Source organism: Heptranchias perlo, chromosome 6 (genome assembly GCF_035084215.1).
Source record: "Heptranchias perlo isolate sHepPer1 chromosome 6, sHepPer1.hap1, whole genome shotgun sequence".
NCBI classification, from domain to species: domain Eukaryota; kingdom Metazoa; phylum Chordata; class Chondrichthyes; order Hexanchiformes; family Hexanchidae; genus Heptranchias; species Heptranchias perlo.
The window spans coordinates 26,340,653-26,355,489 of record NC_090330.1 but is presented as its reverse complement, the minus strand read 5'-3'; the positions used below and the strand labels follow the sequence as shown (position 1 = coordinate 26,355,489).

General features: G+C 43.4%; 1 protein-coding gene across 1 annotated transcript in view; it reads left to right on the top strand.

The window, feature by feature from the left end:
• Nucleotides 1-14,837, top strand: part of LOC137323169 (relaxin receptor 2-like) — a 125,632-nt gene that overhangs the window by 66,473 nt on the left and 44,322 nt on the right. The window contains exons 11-14 of the mRNA XM_067986678.1: nucleotides 5,574-5,645; nucleotides 10,431-10,502; nucleotides 10,607-10,678; nucleotides 11,086-11,157. Of these exons, the coding sequence (XP_067842779.1) occupies nucleotides 5,574-5,645; nucleotides 10,431-10,502; nucleotides 10,607-10,678; nucleotides 11,086-11,157 (288 nt within the window). The remainder of the gene's footprint in view (nucleotides 1-5,573; nucleotides 5,646-10,430; nucleotides 10,503-10,606; nucleotides 10,679-11,085; nucleotides 11,158-14,837) is intronic.

The following is a 14,837-nucleotide window of genomic DNA, read 5'->3' as shown; positions in this document are numbered from 1 at the left end:
CTTTGTTTGCCTGATTTTTTTAAAATTTCTTTCCTATATCGTCGTATTCCCTTTTGTCATCCTCTCCTTTATTGTCTCTTTACCTAGAGTATGCCTTTTTCTTTAGTTTCAATTTTACCCTTATCTCTTTATTCATCCATGGTGTTTCATTATTGGCTAGTTTGTTCTTGCTTTATAAAGGAATATGTTTCTCCTGAACTCCATTGATCACCGTTTAAATATTACCCACCGCTGTTCTATCTCTTTGTCAACATTTTTTTCCAGTTTACCTGCCCTAGTTCCATTCTCATCCCCTCAAAATTAGCTTTTTTCCAATCTATGGCTGCAGAGATAGTGGATGCATTGGTTGAAATCTTCCAAATTCCCTAGATTCTAGAACGGTCCCAGTGGATTGGAAGGTAGCAAATATAAAACTGCTATTCAAGAAAGGAGGGAGAGAGAAAACAGGGAACTACAGGCCAGCAAGCCTGACATCAGTCATTGGGAAAATGCTGGAATCCATTATTAAGGAAGTGGTAACAGGGCACTTAGAAAATCATAATAGGATTAGGCAGAGACAACATGGTTTTATGAAAGGCAAATCGTGTTTTACAAATCTATTAGGGTTTTTTGAGGCAGTAACTAGCAGGGTAGATAAAGGGGAACCAGTGGATGTAGTATATTTGGATTTTCAAAAAGCATTCGATAGGTGCCAGCAAAAATTTGTTACACAAAATAAGGGCTCATGGGATTTGGGTAATATATTAGCATGGATAGAGGTTTGGTTAATGGACAGAAAACAGAGAGTAGAAATAAACTGGTCATTTTCAGGTTGGCAGGCTGTAACTAGTGGGTGCCTCAAGGATCAGTGCTTGGGCCTCAGCTATTTACAACCTATATCAGTGACTTGGATGACGGGACAGAGTGTAATGTATCCAAGTTTGCTGATGATACAAAGCTAGATGGGAAAGTAAGCTGTGAGGAGGACACAGAGTCTGCAAAGGGATATAAACAGGTTAAGTGAGTGGGCAAGAAGGTGGCAGGTGGAGTATAATGTGGGGAAATATGAGGTTATTCACTTTGGTAGGAAAAATAGAAAAACAGAATATTTTTTAAATGGTGAGAAACTATTAAATGTTGGTGTTCAGAAGGATTTAGGTGTCCTTGTACATGAAACACAGAAAGTTAACATGCAGGTACAGCAAGCAATTAGGAAGGCGAATGGTATGTTGGCCTTTGTTGCAAAGGGGTTGGAGTACAAGAGTAAGGAAGTCTTGCCACAATTGTACAGGGCTTTGGTGAGACCACACCCGGAGTACTGTGTACAGTTTTGGTCTCCTTACCTAAGGAAGGATACACTTGCCTTATGGTAAACCGCCCAATAAAAAATGTCCGTTTTCCATGCAATCGCGAGTCAATTGGTGCCACATAACGTAGCTTCCAGGTTTGCCGTCTGAAAGCTGCGCAGCGGACGGACTGCGCACCCACATCACAGGCTGTCAGCTGGAGGAGCTCTATTTAAAGGGGCAGTCCTCCAATGGCTTTTCCTGGAGCAAACACCCACACACCACAATGGAGCAGCACAGGGGCAAGGCTGCTCCAAGATTCAACAATGCCTCACTCCAGGTGCTACTGGATGAGGTGAGGAGGAGGGATCTCTTTTACCCATCGGACCGGAGGAAGTGCCCTGCCTCTGCCACCAAGAAGGCCTGGCTCGAGGTGGCAGAGGAGGTCACCAGCAGCAGCAACATATCCCGCACCTGGGTCCAGTGCAGGAAGTGCTTCAATGACCTAACTAGGTCAGCAAAAGTGAGTACACTTACTGGTTCTCCTACATTCCGTCTTCCACATCACCACCCCCACCCCCCAACTCATTCTGCACTGCCAACACTACTCTATCACATCACTCCTCACATGCACTTAAGGCTCATCCTTAACTTTCCTGCACTTCCTCACCTCCCCATTAGTCACCCCACCACTACCATTCAACCCAATCCTCATACAATGTCATGGCTCTGTCTCATACTCTCCCTCTGATGCATCTCTTTCATTGTCAGCTACACCCAAACCAATGCATTCATTGGTTGGCCACTTCACCATCACTCACTCATGCGTCTGTACTTTCTCCCCTTATAGGAGAAGAGAACTCAGAATGCACGGGAGAGGGCGAGGACCGGTGGGGGACCACAACAAATCGTCGTCCTTACAGACGCGGAGCAGGAGGCGCTGGAGCTTAGCAGAACCCTCGAGTGCCAGTCCGTCGGGGACGTTGAGACTGGCACCCAACAAACATCTGGCGACATAACTTTAACATTCATCACACACAATATGAAATGATATTAACATGCCTTGCCATCTTCATCACCTCCGTATGCTCATCGCAACTTGACACATCTGTGATGATGCTTAATATTGCCCTCTGTTCTCTTACAGGGCCTTTAGCGACCGCTGTGAAAGCAGAGGGCGATTCCTCAGAGGACCTGCCGGCCTCCGAGGGTGCACCGTCACATCTTAGCAAGCCATCCACCAGCACAGATACTCATACCTTGGTGGGTCCTAGTCCTCAGTTAGTTGGGTTGGCACCTGGTGAGTTACCACACTGCGGAGAGTCCACATTGGTGGCAGCACTCCTCTCCAGGCTCTGCTCAGCTGGACGCAGATGCTGAACCCTGGGGGCCATCCTTTAAAAGGATAATGATCGAGGGACAGCAGCAAAGTGCTGGAACAGGTGCCACATACACTCTCCACAATAGCGCAGAGGATGGAGGAGTCCAACTCCTGCATGGGTGGAATGGTAGCACAGGTATGGGAGGGAATCTCTGAGATAGTGTCACAGGGACGTGAGGGAATCTCTGAGATATTGTCACACGTAAGTGTGGGAATGTCTGCAATGGAGAGAAGGCTAGCCTCCATTCAGCTTTAAGCACGGCTCACAAATTAGTCCATTCAGGCCCTGACAATGGCCGTTCGGACTCTCAGTGAACAACATTCTGTCACCTTAAACAGGCAGGCAGATACATTAGCACTGGCCTTGCATGACTTCACACATTCCTCCAAACTGTTCTCCAACAGGGTGGTAGGAGTGATGTGGGCCTGGCCCAGGAATGGGATGATGGCGAAAGGGGACATGGAAGTGGGGACACCACTCAAAGCGCTCCCACGCCTCACCCGTTACCGCCCTCTCAATCAGTACCCGTAATGCTGCCTCCTCTCCAGGTGGCTGAGTCTGCCCCTGCACAGGTGCAGGTGGAGCAGTCTCTGAAGGGACCTTCACGGGCACCAAAACCCAGAGGGTGTAAGTCCAAAGCATCTAAGCGATCAGGGCATGAACAAGAGCAACCTGCCACTACCTCTGCTGCAGCCACAGGGGATGCACCACGTAGAAGTAGTCGGAAGAGAAAGGCGAAGGTTTTGTAAGCAGGAAGGGTATGCATGAGTGGAAAGTAAGAATTTTCAGAGAAAGCACAAAGATCTCGCAGCCAAAACTCTGTGTGAAGGAACTGAGTGCCTTGTTGCAATAAGTGACCTTTTCTCCCCATCTGTCAAAAAAGCATTTGAATGTACAGCTGGCTGCTGGCAGAAACATGTCTGTTGCAACATGGAGTGCTTCCAACAACATGGGAAAAATGCTGAGGAAGCTTCAAAATCGAACCCCTGTCTCAATGTAGAGAAAATGAAGTAGTTCAACTACTTAAACTATCTCAACTATGTAAAGTATCAACCCGCCGGTTTTAATTGCCAGTGGGACTTCCGCATTTGGGAGGCGCGTGCGCACCCAGACGCCTCAGTGGGGAACCCGGAAGTCTGCAGGTTGAAGCCGGGTTCCAAACCCGATCGGGATTTCCCCGATTTTTGGAGCCGCACCCACAATTTCCCGGGAAAATTGAGCCCTTTGTCTTCACAGTTGTTGTGGTGGTGGTCACTCTTACCAGTGCTTTCATGGACAGACCAGTCTGCAACAGGTAGGTTAATAGTGGAAATAGGTTTATCATGCTGGTTCCTCACCACCTAATGCAGGTCCATTCTGACAGTTATGTACTTTAGTATTTGGTCAGTGGTGGCACTAACAAGCCACTCTTGATGGTGGACATTAAAGTCCATAATATATTCTGTGCCCTTGCTTCCTTCAGGTGTTCTATAGGAACATAGGAACAGGAGTAGGCCATTCAGCCCCTCGTGCCTGCTCCGCCATTTGATAAGATCATGGCTGATCTGTGATCTAACTCCATATACCTGCCTTTGGCCCATATCCCTTAATACCTTTAATTGCCAAATAGCTATCTATCTCAGATTTAAATTTAGCAATTGAGCTAGTATCAATTGCCGTTTGCGGAAGAGAGTTCCAAACTTCTACCACCCTTTGTGTGTAGAAATGTTTTCTAATCTCAATCCTGAAAGGTCTGGCTCTAATTTTTAGACTGTGCCCCCTACTCCTAAAATCCCCAACCAGCGGAAATAGTTTCTCTCTATCCACCCTATCTGTTCCCCTTAATATCTTATAAACTTCGATCAGATCACCCCTTAACCTTCGAAACTCGAGAGAATACAACCCCAATTTGTGTAATCTCTCCTCGTAACTTAACCCTTGAAGTCTGGGTATCATTCTAGTAAACCTACGCTGCACTTCCTCCAAGGCCAATATGTCCTTCCGAAGGTGCGGTGCCCAGAACTGCTCACAGTACTCCAGGTGCGGCCTAACAGGGTTTTATATAACTGCAGCATAACTTCTGCCCCCTTGTACTCCAGTCCTCTAGATATAAAGGCCAGCATTCCATTAGCCTTATTGATTATTTTCTGCACCTGTTCATGACACTTCAATGATCTATGTACCTGAACCCCTAAGTCCCTTTGGACATCCACTGTTTAACTTTTTACCATTTAGAAAGTACCCTGTTCTATCCTTTTTTGATCCAAAGTGGATGACCTCACATTTGTCTACATTGAATTCCATTTGCCACAGTTTTGCCCAGTTCTCAACATGGATGAGTACTGAGTCGTCAGTTGAGGGGGTGTAGTGGGTGGAAATCAGCAAGAGGCCTTTGGAGGGTGGAAAATGGGAGGCTGGCCAGGGGAACATTGGAATAGTTGAGTCTGCAGGTAACTGAAGTTGAATATGACACCAAGATTGTGAACAGTCCTGTTACCAACAAGGTAAGTTTTTGAAATATACTTACCTGAATGTGGAGCTCGAAGGAGCCTCACATTTAAAGAACGCGGGCCGCCACTCCCCCCATCCCCCCCTCCCTCAATCGCCGCTACTCTCTCCGACCTCGCTTCCGATCTCCCCTGGCCTCTTATCTCCCCCATATTCTCTGATCTCTCACTTCACCTCCGGCAGAGATGGATAGGTTTAGGGAAGGAATTCCAGAGCTAAGGGCCTAGACGGCTGAAGGCATGGCCGCCAATGGTGGTGTGAAGGGAGTGGGGGATGCATAAGAGGCCAAAGTTGGACTACAAACAACTTGAATGTCTGAAATAACTCTTGTGCATGAAGGTCTAAGCCTTTAACAATTGAAGGAAACACTAGAATTTAAAGACAAACGTACCAATTTGATTATGTAGAAAACACAGTTGTGATTTCTTTTCTTTGACAGGTACATTCAGCGGAATGAAATTACTACCATTTCAGAAAAGGCATTTGCTCCACTACATAATTTGATAGAACTGTAAGTCTGAATGCTTTCTAATATCATCTATGCAATTTTGCTTTTATTTTTAATATGTATACATAGAATGGTTACAACACAGAAGGAGGCCATTCGGCCCATCGAACTCGTGCCAGCTCTTTGTAAGAGCAATCCAGTTAGTCCCTGCTCTTTCCCTGGAGCCCTGCAAATTTTTTCCCTTCATTTATTTATCCAATTCCTTTTTGAAAGCAACGATTGAAACTGCTTCCACCACCCTTTCAGGCAGCGCATTCCAGATCATAACCACTCGCTGCGTAAATAAGTTTTTCCTCGTGTCATCTGTGGTTCTTTTGCCAATCACCTTAAATCTGTGTCCTCTGGTTCTCGACCCTTCTGCCAATGGGAACAGTTTCTCTTTATTTACTTTATCTAAACCCTTCGTGATTTTGAACACTTCTATCAAATCTCCTCTCAACCTTCTCCATTGTAAGAAGAACAACACCAGCTTCTCATGTCTATCCATGTAACTGAAGTCCCTCATCCCTGTAACCATTCTAGTAAATCTTTTCTGCACATCCTACCTAAAGTGCGGTGCCCAGAATTGGACATAGTACTCCAGTTGTGGCCGAACCAGTGTTTTATAAAGGTTCAACATAACTTCCTTGCTTTTGTACTCTACGCCACTATTTATAAAGACCAGGATCCTGTATGCTTTCTTAACTGCTTTCTCAACCTGTTCTGCCACCGTCAAAGATTTGTGCACATATACCTCTGGGTCTCTCTCTGTTCCTGCACCCCTTTTAGAATTGTACCCTTTAGTTTATATTGCCTCTCCTTGTTCTTCCTGCCAAGATGTATCACTTCGCACTTCTCTGCGTTAAATTCCGTCTGCCATGTGTCTGCCCATTCCATCAGCCTGTCTATGTCCTCTTGAAGTCTATTACTATCCTCCTCACTGTTTACTACACTTCCAAGTTTTGTGTCATCTGCAAGTTTTGAATTTGTGCCCTGTACACCCAAGTCCAAGTCATTAATATATTTATCATAAAAAGCAGTGGTTCTAGTACCGATCACTGGGGAGTACCACTGTATACCTTCCTCCAGTCCAAAAAACAACTGTTCACCACTACTCTGTTTCACTTAGCCAATTTCGTATCCATGCTGCCACTGCCCATTTTATTCCATGGGTTTCAATTTTGCTGACAAGCCTATTATGTGGCACTTTATCAAATGCCTTTTAAAAGTCCATATACACAACATCAACTGCATTGCCCTCATCAACCCTTTCTGTTACCTCATCAAAAAACTCAATCAAGTTAGCTGATCATGATTTGCCACGTATTGAAAAGTTCCTGAGTTTTGAAATACCAGCTGAGGTGTCTAGATTTTACTCTTGGTGATAATAAGAACATAAGAACATAAGAAATAGGAGCAGGAGTAGGCCAATCGGCCCCTCGAGCCTGCTCCGCCATTCAATAAAATCATGGCTGATCTGATCCCAACCACAAATCTAAAGAACACAAGAAGTAGGAGCAGGACCCGGCCACTCAGCCCCTGGGCCCTCTCCGCCACCCACAGGGCATTGACCGATCCGAGCTCAGCTTCATGTCCAATTTCCTGCCTGCTCCCCGTCACCCCTAATTCCCTTTACTTCTAGGAAACTGTCTATTTCTGTTTTAAATTTATCTAATGATGTAGCTTCCACAGCTTCCTGGGGCAGCAAATTCCACAGACCTACCACCCTCTGAGTGAAGAAGTTTCTCCTCATCTCAGTTTTGAAGGAGCAGACCCTTATTCTAAGATTATGCCCCCTAGTTCTAGTTTCACCCATCTTTGGGAACATCCTTACTGCATCCACCCGATCAAGCCCCTTCACAATCTTATATGTTTCAATAAGATCGCCTCTCATTCTTCTGAACTCCAATGAGTAGAGTCCCAATCTACTCAACCTCTCCTCATATGTCCACCCCCTCATCCCCGGGATTAACCGAGTGAACCTTCTTTGTACTGCCTCGAGAGCAAGTATGTCTTTTCTTAAGTGTGGACACCAAAACTGTATGCAGTATTCCAGGTGCGGTCTCACCAATACCTTATATAACTGCAGCAATACCTCCCTGTTTTTATATTCTATCCCCCTAGCAATAAAAGCCAACATTCTGTTGGCTTTCTTGATCACCTGCTGCACCTGCATACTAACTTTTTGATTTTCTTGCACAAGGACCCCCAGATCCCTTTGTACTGCAGTACTTTCCAGTTTCTCACCATTAAGTTAATAACTTGCTCTCTGATTTTTCCTGCCAAAGTGCATTACCTCACATTTTCCAATATTATATTGCATCTGCCAAATCTCCGCCCACTCACCAAGCCTGTCTATATCCCCTTGCAGGTTTTTTATGTCCTCCTCACTCTCTACTTTCCCTCCCATCTTTGTATCATCAGCAAATTTTGATATGTTGCACTCGGTCCCCTCCTCCAAATCGTTAATATAGCTTGTGAAGAGTTGGGGACCCAGCACCGACCCCTGTGGAACACCACTGGTTACTGGTTGCCAGTCCGAGAATGAACCATTTATCCCAACTCTCTGCCTCCTGTTCAATAACCAATCCTCCACCCATGCCAGAATATTACCCCCAATCCCGTGATTTTTTATCTTAAGCAATAATCTTTTATGTGGCACCTTGTCGAATGCCTTCTGGAAGTCTAAATACACTATGTCCACTGGTTCCCCTTTATCCACCCTGTACGTTATGTCCTCAAAGAACTCAAGCAAATTTGTCAGACATGACTTCCCCTTCGTAAAGCCATGCTGACTTTGTCCTATTAAATTATGTTTATCTAAATGTTCCGTTACTGTCTCCTTAATAATAGACTCCAAAATTTTACCCACCACTGATGTTAGGCTAACTGGCCTATAATTTCCAGCCTTCTGCCTGCTACCCTCTTTAAATAACGGTGTTACATTAGCAGTTTTCCAATCTGCCGGGACCTCTCCTGAGTCCAGGGAATTTTGGAAAACTATCACCAAAGCATCCACAATCCCTACTGCCACTTCCCTCAAGACCCTAGGATGTAAGCCATCGGGTCCAGGAGATTTATCCGCTTTGAGTCCCATTATTTTACTGAGTACCATCTCCTGAGTGATTTTAATTGTATTTAGCTCCTACCCCCGTAGAGCCCCCTGTTTGTCCAGTGTTGGGATATTCTTAGTGTCAGCATGCTTTTTAATGCCAGCATGCTTTTTATTTGTCAAAACAATAAAAAGACTTTACCCCATCAGTAAAATGATTCACCCTAGATAATATGGTAACGGATCGAATAGTATACTCACGAATGGGTGTGGAGAAAATTAGCAAGACGACGCAACATTTATTTCTTGGATAGACTTTCTGTTCTCTCATTACTGTTACGTTTCTGACCTAAATACCACCTGCTTGATGGATATATCAATAGTCCAATTTGACCAATATCAGAAGCAAATGGGCCAAATGGTAGGGAGGCAGATTTACTGTAAATGCAAGAGAATCTAGCATTGCATCTCAAAATTGATCACCTTAAAAAATACCAGAAATTTGAGCAATTTTGAAATACAATCTGTTTCATGAGCATTTTTAATCCCTGCAGGAGAATTTATCTGTCAGTTGCTTGTCACCTATGTAACTTAAAGGCTTTTAGTGGGCTTACACAAAGCCACATGTAAAGATTTCAGTCATCACTGTGTAGTAATGAGGATTTAATTTCCTTTTGTTTTCTGCTTCTAATTTGGTACCAATTGTCTAAAATCTTGGTGTTTCCAAAATCTGAATTGATGCTTGGAAATTAAGCTCTTCAAATATTTGTGTATTAACACTTAATGCATTTGTAGCAAACTCCTTTCTCTACTATTTTAATAGAAATTCCTTATGAATGTGTAAAACATGTAAATAATAATGGGCTGATTTTAACCCTGCCCACTTGACGGGAACGAGGGCAGGCGGGTGGTTAAAATGGTGGTCGCCAGCCTCGTGAATATATTTAAATCGGGGTCCTAAGCATCAAAGGACCCTGAAGCCATTTTAACTAAAATCTGGTGGGATTGGTGTCTCAGCCACTAAAGCTATATACAAGGGGCACTCAGCTGCAGGTGAGTGGATCATTGGATCTTTTTGCTGTCTGGGTTTTAAAGGAGAATTTCCAGCTACCAGATCGCTTTTCCCCCACTTTTTTGACCTTATCACCCTCGGCAAGCTTTCTGTGCTCATTATGGGTGCAATTATAGCCGGTTTCTTTTGGATGGAGGAACTTTTTTCAGAATTCTGGTTATAACATTATTTTATTTTGTAAACTATGGAAACAAAGGATGATTCCCCTCTTAATTTGCACATACAAATTAACTTATTTATAGCTTAATAAAGATACGATGGAAAAGCATTTTTTAATTATAAATGATTTTATTTAGGATATTAATAGCCTGAATATGTTTAGCATTAACTTTTATCAACAAATGTGCATTATTGGCTATACTTCCTTGAAGTTTTTTTCATGAAGTTTCTTCCAATATCTTCACAAGTGCAATTTGAACCAAAATTCTAAAATTAAAATAGATCTAAAGTGTCTTAGATACAGAAAAGTGAAGTGCAACTCTGTTATCTTTGGATTTGATTTTAGATGATTTCATATAGACTAATCATTGATTTTTTTTTGTTGATGCTAATCTTTCAATGTTAATGTTTTGTTTCTATGTACAAATTATCTTTTAAGTTTTATTGTACCATGAAGTCACTGTGCTTTGCTGGATAAGTAATATAACCAACAATTTCATGATAGCTCATTTTATATTTTTTTCAGGGAATTGTCATCAAACAAGATTCAGGAACTACCCAAACACCTTTTCAAAAATGTTAAATTACTGATAAAATTGTAAGCAAAACCAGTTAATGTTACCATAATTGATGCATTATTACTTAATATAATTTGCATTTTTTTATTTCTGTAATAAAAATAATCATATTAACTTCTTTCAGGAATATATCTGACAATCCCCTCAAGCTTATTCATCTTGATCAATTTGACTCTCTTAGGCAACTTCAATCTCTGTAAGTTAATTGTAAAATTTAGACCAATATAAGCTACTGTTTTTGTGGAATGAGATAAAATATTATACGTCATCTCTAAGACGTCATAATCTAATCAGTTATTTAGCTTTATATAGTTTGGCTCGAGTTCATCACATGGATAAAATAGTATATGAGATCAAACAGGTGAGCCACTGCGTAGAATTATACTGCTTCATTTTGAAAGAAAAAGTACTGTTCTTGTGTGTCGTAAGATTTTACCATTAGAAAATAAGTTTGGTATGTCTTCATGCATGTTTTATTTAATAAAATGCATTTTCAGAAATCATAAAATTGAATAAGTTCCTAGTATTTTGTTGTTTTTTACTTAAGGATCCATCTTACCGTTTAACTTGAGGTTAATTGTTGTTTTCATTTTCTTTTAATAGCGGTATTGAAGGTATAGAAATTACAAACATAGAAAGCAGAATGTTCAACCCCATGCCAAACTTAGAACATATGTAAGTACACAGCCGAAGATTCACCACATAGTATCTTTTTTAGATAGATACATCAGCATTTAATTTATCATTAAATATGCATTAGAGAATAGTATTGCTTTGAAAAGAGTTTAAAATCTTTGTTGACATCTGTGCAGAACTGATTCATCCAACAATTTTTAAATCCATTTCTGAAGAAAAAATAAGAAGCTGGTGCACTTATGGGCTTTGAGAAGTGGAGCTGCAGAAGCAATAGATGGGACAGAGGAGGCACACCATGCTGCCAACAAATCACCCCCACACAAGCTGATCTTGAAGATTTCAAACCCCATCTCTTTGCTGCTGCTCCCTTGCTGCTGGGTCACATATTCAAATTGTACTTGATCTCTTTTGGATCAAAAGCTGTTTGAAAATGTCATAGTGGGGCTCGCATACAGCCCTGACTGGCAAGTATGCCTGCTTCTTGGAGGAAGCATAAATAGTGATTTCCAAGACAACCCAAGATCTTCTTAGACAGTCTCTCAGAAGTGACATTGGGATAAAAGAAGGCAGTAGAAAAAGCCCCCACACCCAGCAAGTTATACTGGCCTAATGCAAAAGGAAATTCTTTCCTGGTCAATCTTGCATTACCATTGACAATGAAGGTCAACATTGCCCTCAACATTTATACCACAAGGCATCCAGAGGGGATATCACAAGAGTCAGTCACTTTGTTGGTTTGGCTCTTGGACACCTGACACTTTCTTTTCTGCACAAGAAATAATGGTATATTGTAAGATATATTTGGGGAGATTTTGATGCAGCTTGCCTGGCAGAAATGGGACGGTACAACCCGAAAATTGCAGGGACAAACTTACAGCCTAGTTTTCGCCATCGCAATGGCTGTTGATATTTTTCCGGTGTCCTCTGAATAGGTGGGCTTGGTGGCCACCTGCAGCAAACACACCTAATTTAGGTGTCGGCGACAGTGCTATCAAGCAGCACTTACTCACCAATAACCTGCTCACCGATGTTCAGTTTGGGTTCCGCCAGGACCACTCGGCTCCAGACCTCATTATAGCCTTGGTCCAAACAAGGACAAAAGAGCTGAATTCAAGAGGTGAGGTGAGAGTGACTGCCCTTGACATCAAGGCAGCATTTGACCGAGTGTGGCACCAAGGAGCCCTAGTAAAATTGAAGTCAATGGGAATCAGGGAAAACTCTCCAGTGGTTGGAGTCATACCTAGCACAAAGGAAGATGGTAATGGTTGTTAGAGGCCAATCATCTCAGCCCCAGGACATTGCTGCAGGAGGACAGTGTCCAAGGCCCAACCATTTTCAGCTGCTTCATCAATGACCTTCTCTCCATCATAAGGTCAGAAATGGGGATGTTCGCTGATGATTACACAGTGTTCAGTTCCGTTCGCAACCCCTCAGATAATGAAGCAGTCCGTGACCGCATGCAGCAAGACCTGGACAACATCCAGGCTTGGGCTGATACGTGGCAAGTAACATTCGCACCAGACAAGTGCCAGGCAATGACCATCTCCAACAAGAGAGAGTCTTACCACCTCCCCTTGACATTCAACAGCATTACCATCACCGAATCCCCCACCATCAACATCCTGGGGGTCACCATTGACCAGAAACTTAACTGGACCAACCACATAAATAATATGGCTACAAGAGCAGGCCAGAGGCTGGGTATTCTGCGGCGAATGACTCACCTCCTGACTCCCCAAAGCCTTTCCACCATCTACAAGGCACAAGTCAGGAATGTGCTGGAATACTCTCCACTTGCCTGGATGAGTGCAGCTCCAACAACACTCAAGCAGCTCGACACCATCCAGGACAAAGGAGCCCGCTTGATTGGCACCCCATCCACCACCCTAAACATTCACGCCCTTCACCACCGGCACACCGTAGCTGCAGTGTGTACCATCTACAGGATGCACTGCAGCAACTTGCCAAGGTTTCTTCGACAGCACCTCACAAACCTGTGACCGCTACCACCTAGAAGGACAAGAGCAGCAGGCACATGGGAACAACACCACCTGCACGTTCCTCCTCCAAGTCACACACCATCCCGACTTGGAAATATATCGCCGTTCCTTCATCGTCGCTGGGTCAAAATCCTGGAACTCCCTTCCTAACAGCACTGTGGGAGAACCTTCACCACATGGTCTGCAGCGGTTCAAGAAGGCAGCTCACCACCACCTTCTCAAAGGCAATTAGGAATAAATGCTGGCCTTGCCAGCGACGCCCACATCCCATGAACGAATAAAAAAAATTTAAATTGGAGCCCTGTGATGTCATACAACCCCGATGCCATTTTAGAACTCAACTGGGTGGAGACACGCTCTGCCCAGTATCAGCTGGCAGTCCAGCTGAAGAGACGCCTAAAGCTAAGTACTAATTTTTATTTGTCGGGCAAGGATTTTTATTTGTATGGTCTGGAGGAGCAGGAGTGCTCCTCTGGGTTCCATAACAATAACCTGGGCCATTGGCCCACCAGTTTACCCCCTCCCCCCCCTCCCCCCCCCCCCCCCCCCCCCAATTTATATTTTTCTGGGCTGGGAGGCAGGCTGGGCTTCCTGATATTGTGGTGGCCTGGAGTCGGCGGGCTGTCTCAGGGCACTTGCTTTCCTTCCACTGCCCTCCAACTCTGTTAAATAGGCCCGGCCCTCAAAATGAACCAGACTTCTGCTGGCCACCCACCTAAAAATTGCACAGAGGGAAGATCTATCTCATTAAAATTAATTTATTTTAAGATTTTGCTTGTGATGTGTATGATTAATTTGTTTTGCCCGTGCGTTAGCACCTTCGGTGTTGTAAGCTTCTCCATTTTGATAGCGTGTGCACTATGTAGTCTGTGTGCACTACTACCATGTACTGTTTGGGGAGCAGCAATGTTGCATGACTCCCCAGAAAATTCTGTATTCTATACAACTCAGGATTTACACTCAGCATGATGGACTGTCAACCTATACCTGCTAATTTCTCATCAACCTCCACCACCACTATCCTTTCATCACCAATGCTTGGTTCCTAAGCCTGTGTTTCCTCCTCAACATCATAATGACCTTTTCTCATAGTGTGTTTATCTCTGCTGGTGGCTGCCTCAAATAAGGATGATAGTTGTTGGTGCTCAGGTGAGTGGTGCACTTTGAATGCATATGGCCACTTTTGGGTCTTCTTGCTCCGTGAAGAGGAGAAATTGGACATTATAAGGACATAAAAATGAAGCATTTTTGTCTTAAAATTTAGCTTGGTATTGGTTCTTCAATTCTGTCACAGAATATATGGAACTAAAAAACAACTTCATCCACATTAAAATATTCAAGCTCATTTTATGATCAGGGATAGGCCATTCAGCCCTCAAGCCTGTTCTGCCATTCAATCGGATCATGGCTGATCTGTGCCTCAACTCCATTTACCCGCGTTGCACCATAACCCTTGATGCCCTTACCTAACAATAATCTATCAACCTCTGTCTTAATAGTAGGTTCTCTGAACATTCCCCAACCATGCTGCAAAATTTTACTTAGAAATTGCAGCAAGTGAAAACACTATCAAGGCGGAGAGAGCAAGGGCTCACCTATGAGGATAGTCTGAAACGTGGAAGCCAAAAATATTTAGTGTAAAAAAAAGTAAAAGAAACCTAAAACTGTATTGAACACAATTATTCATCTGAGTGCTGCATTGTCATTACATGTACTATA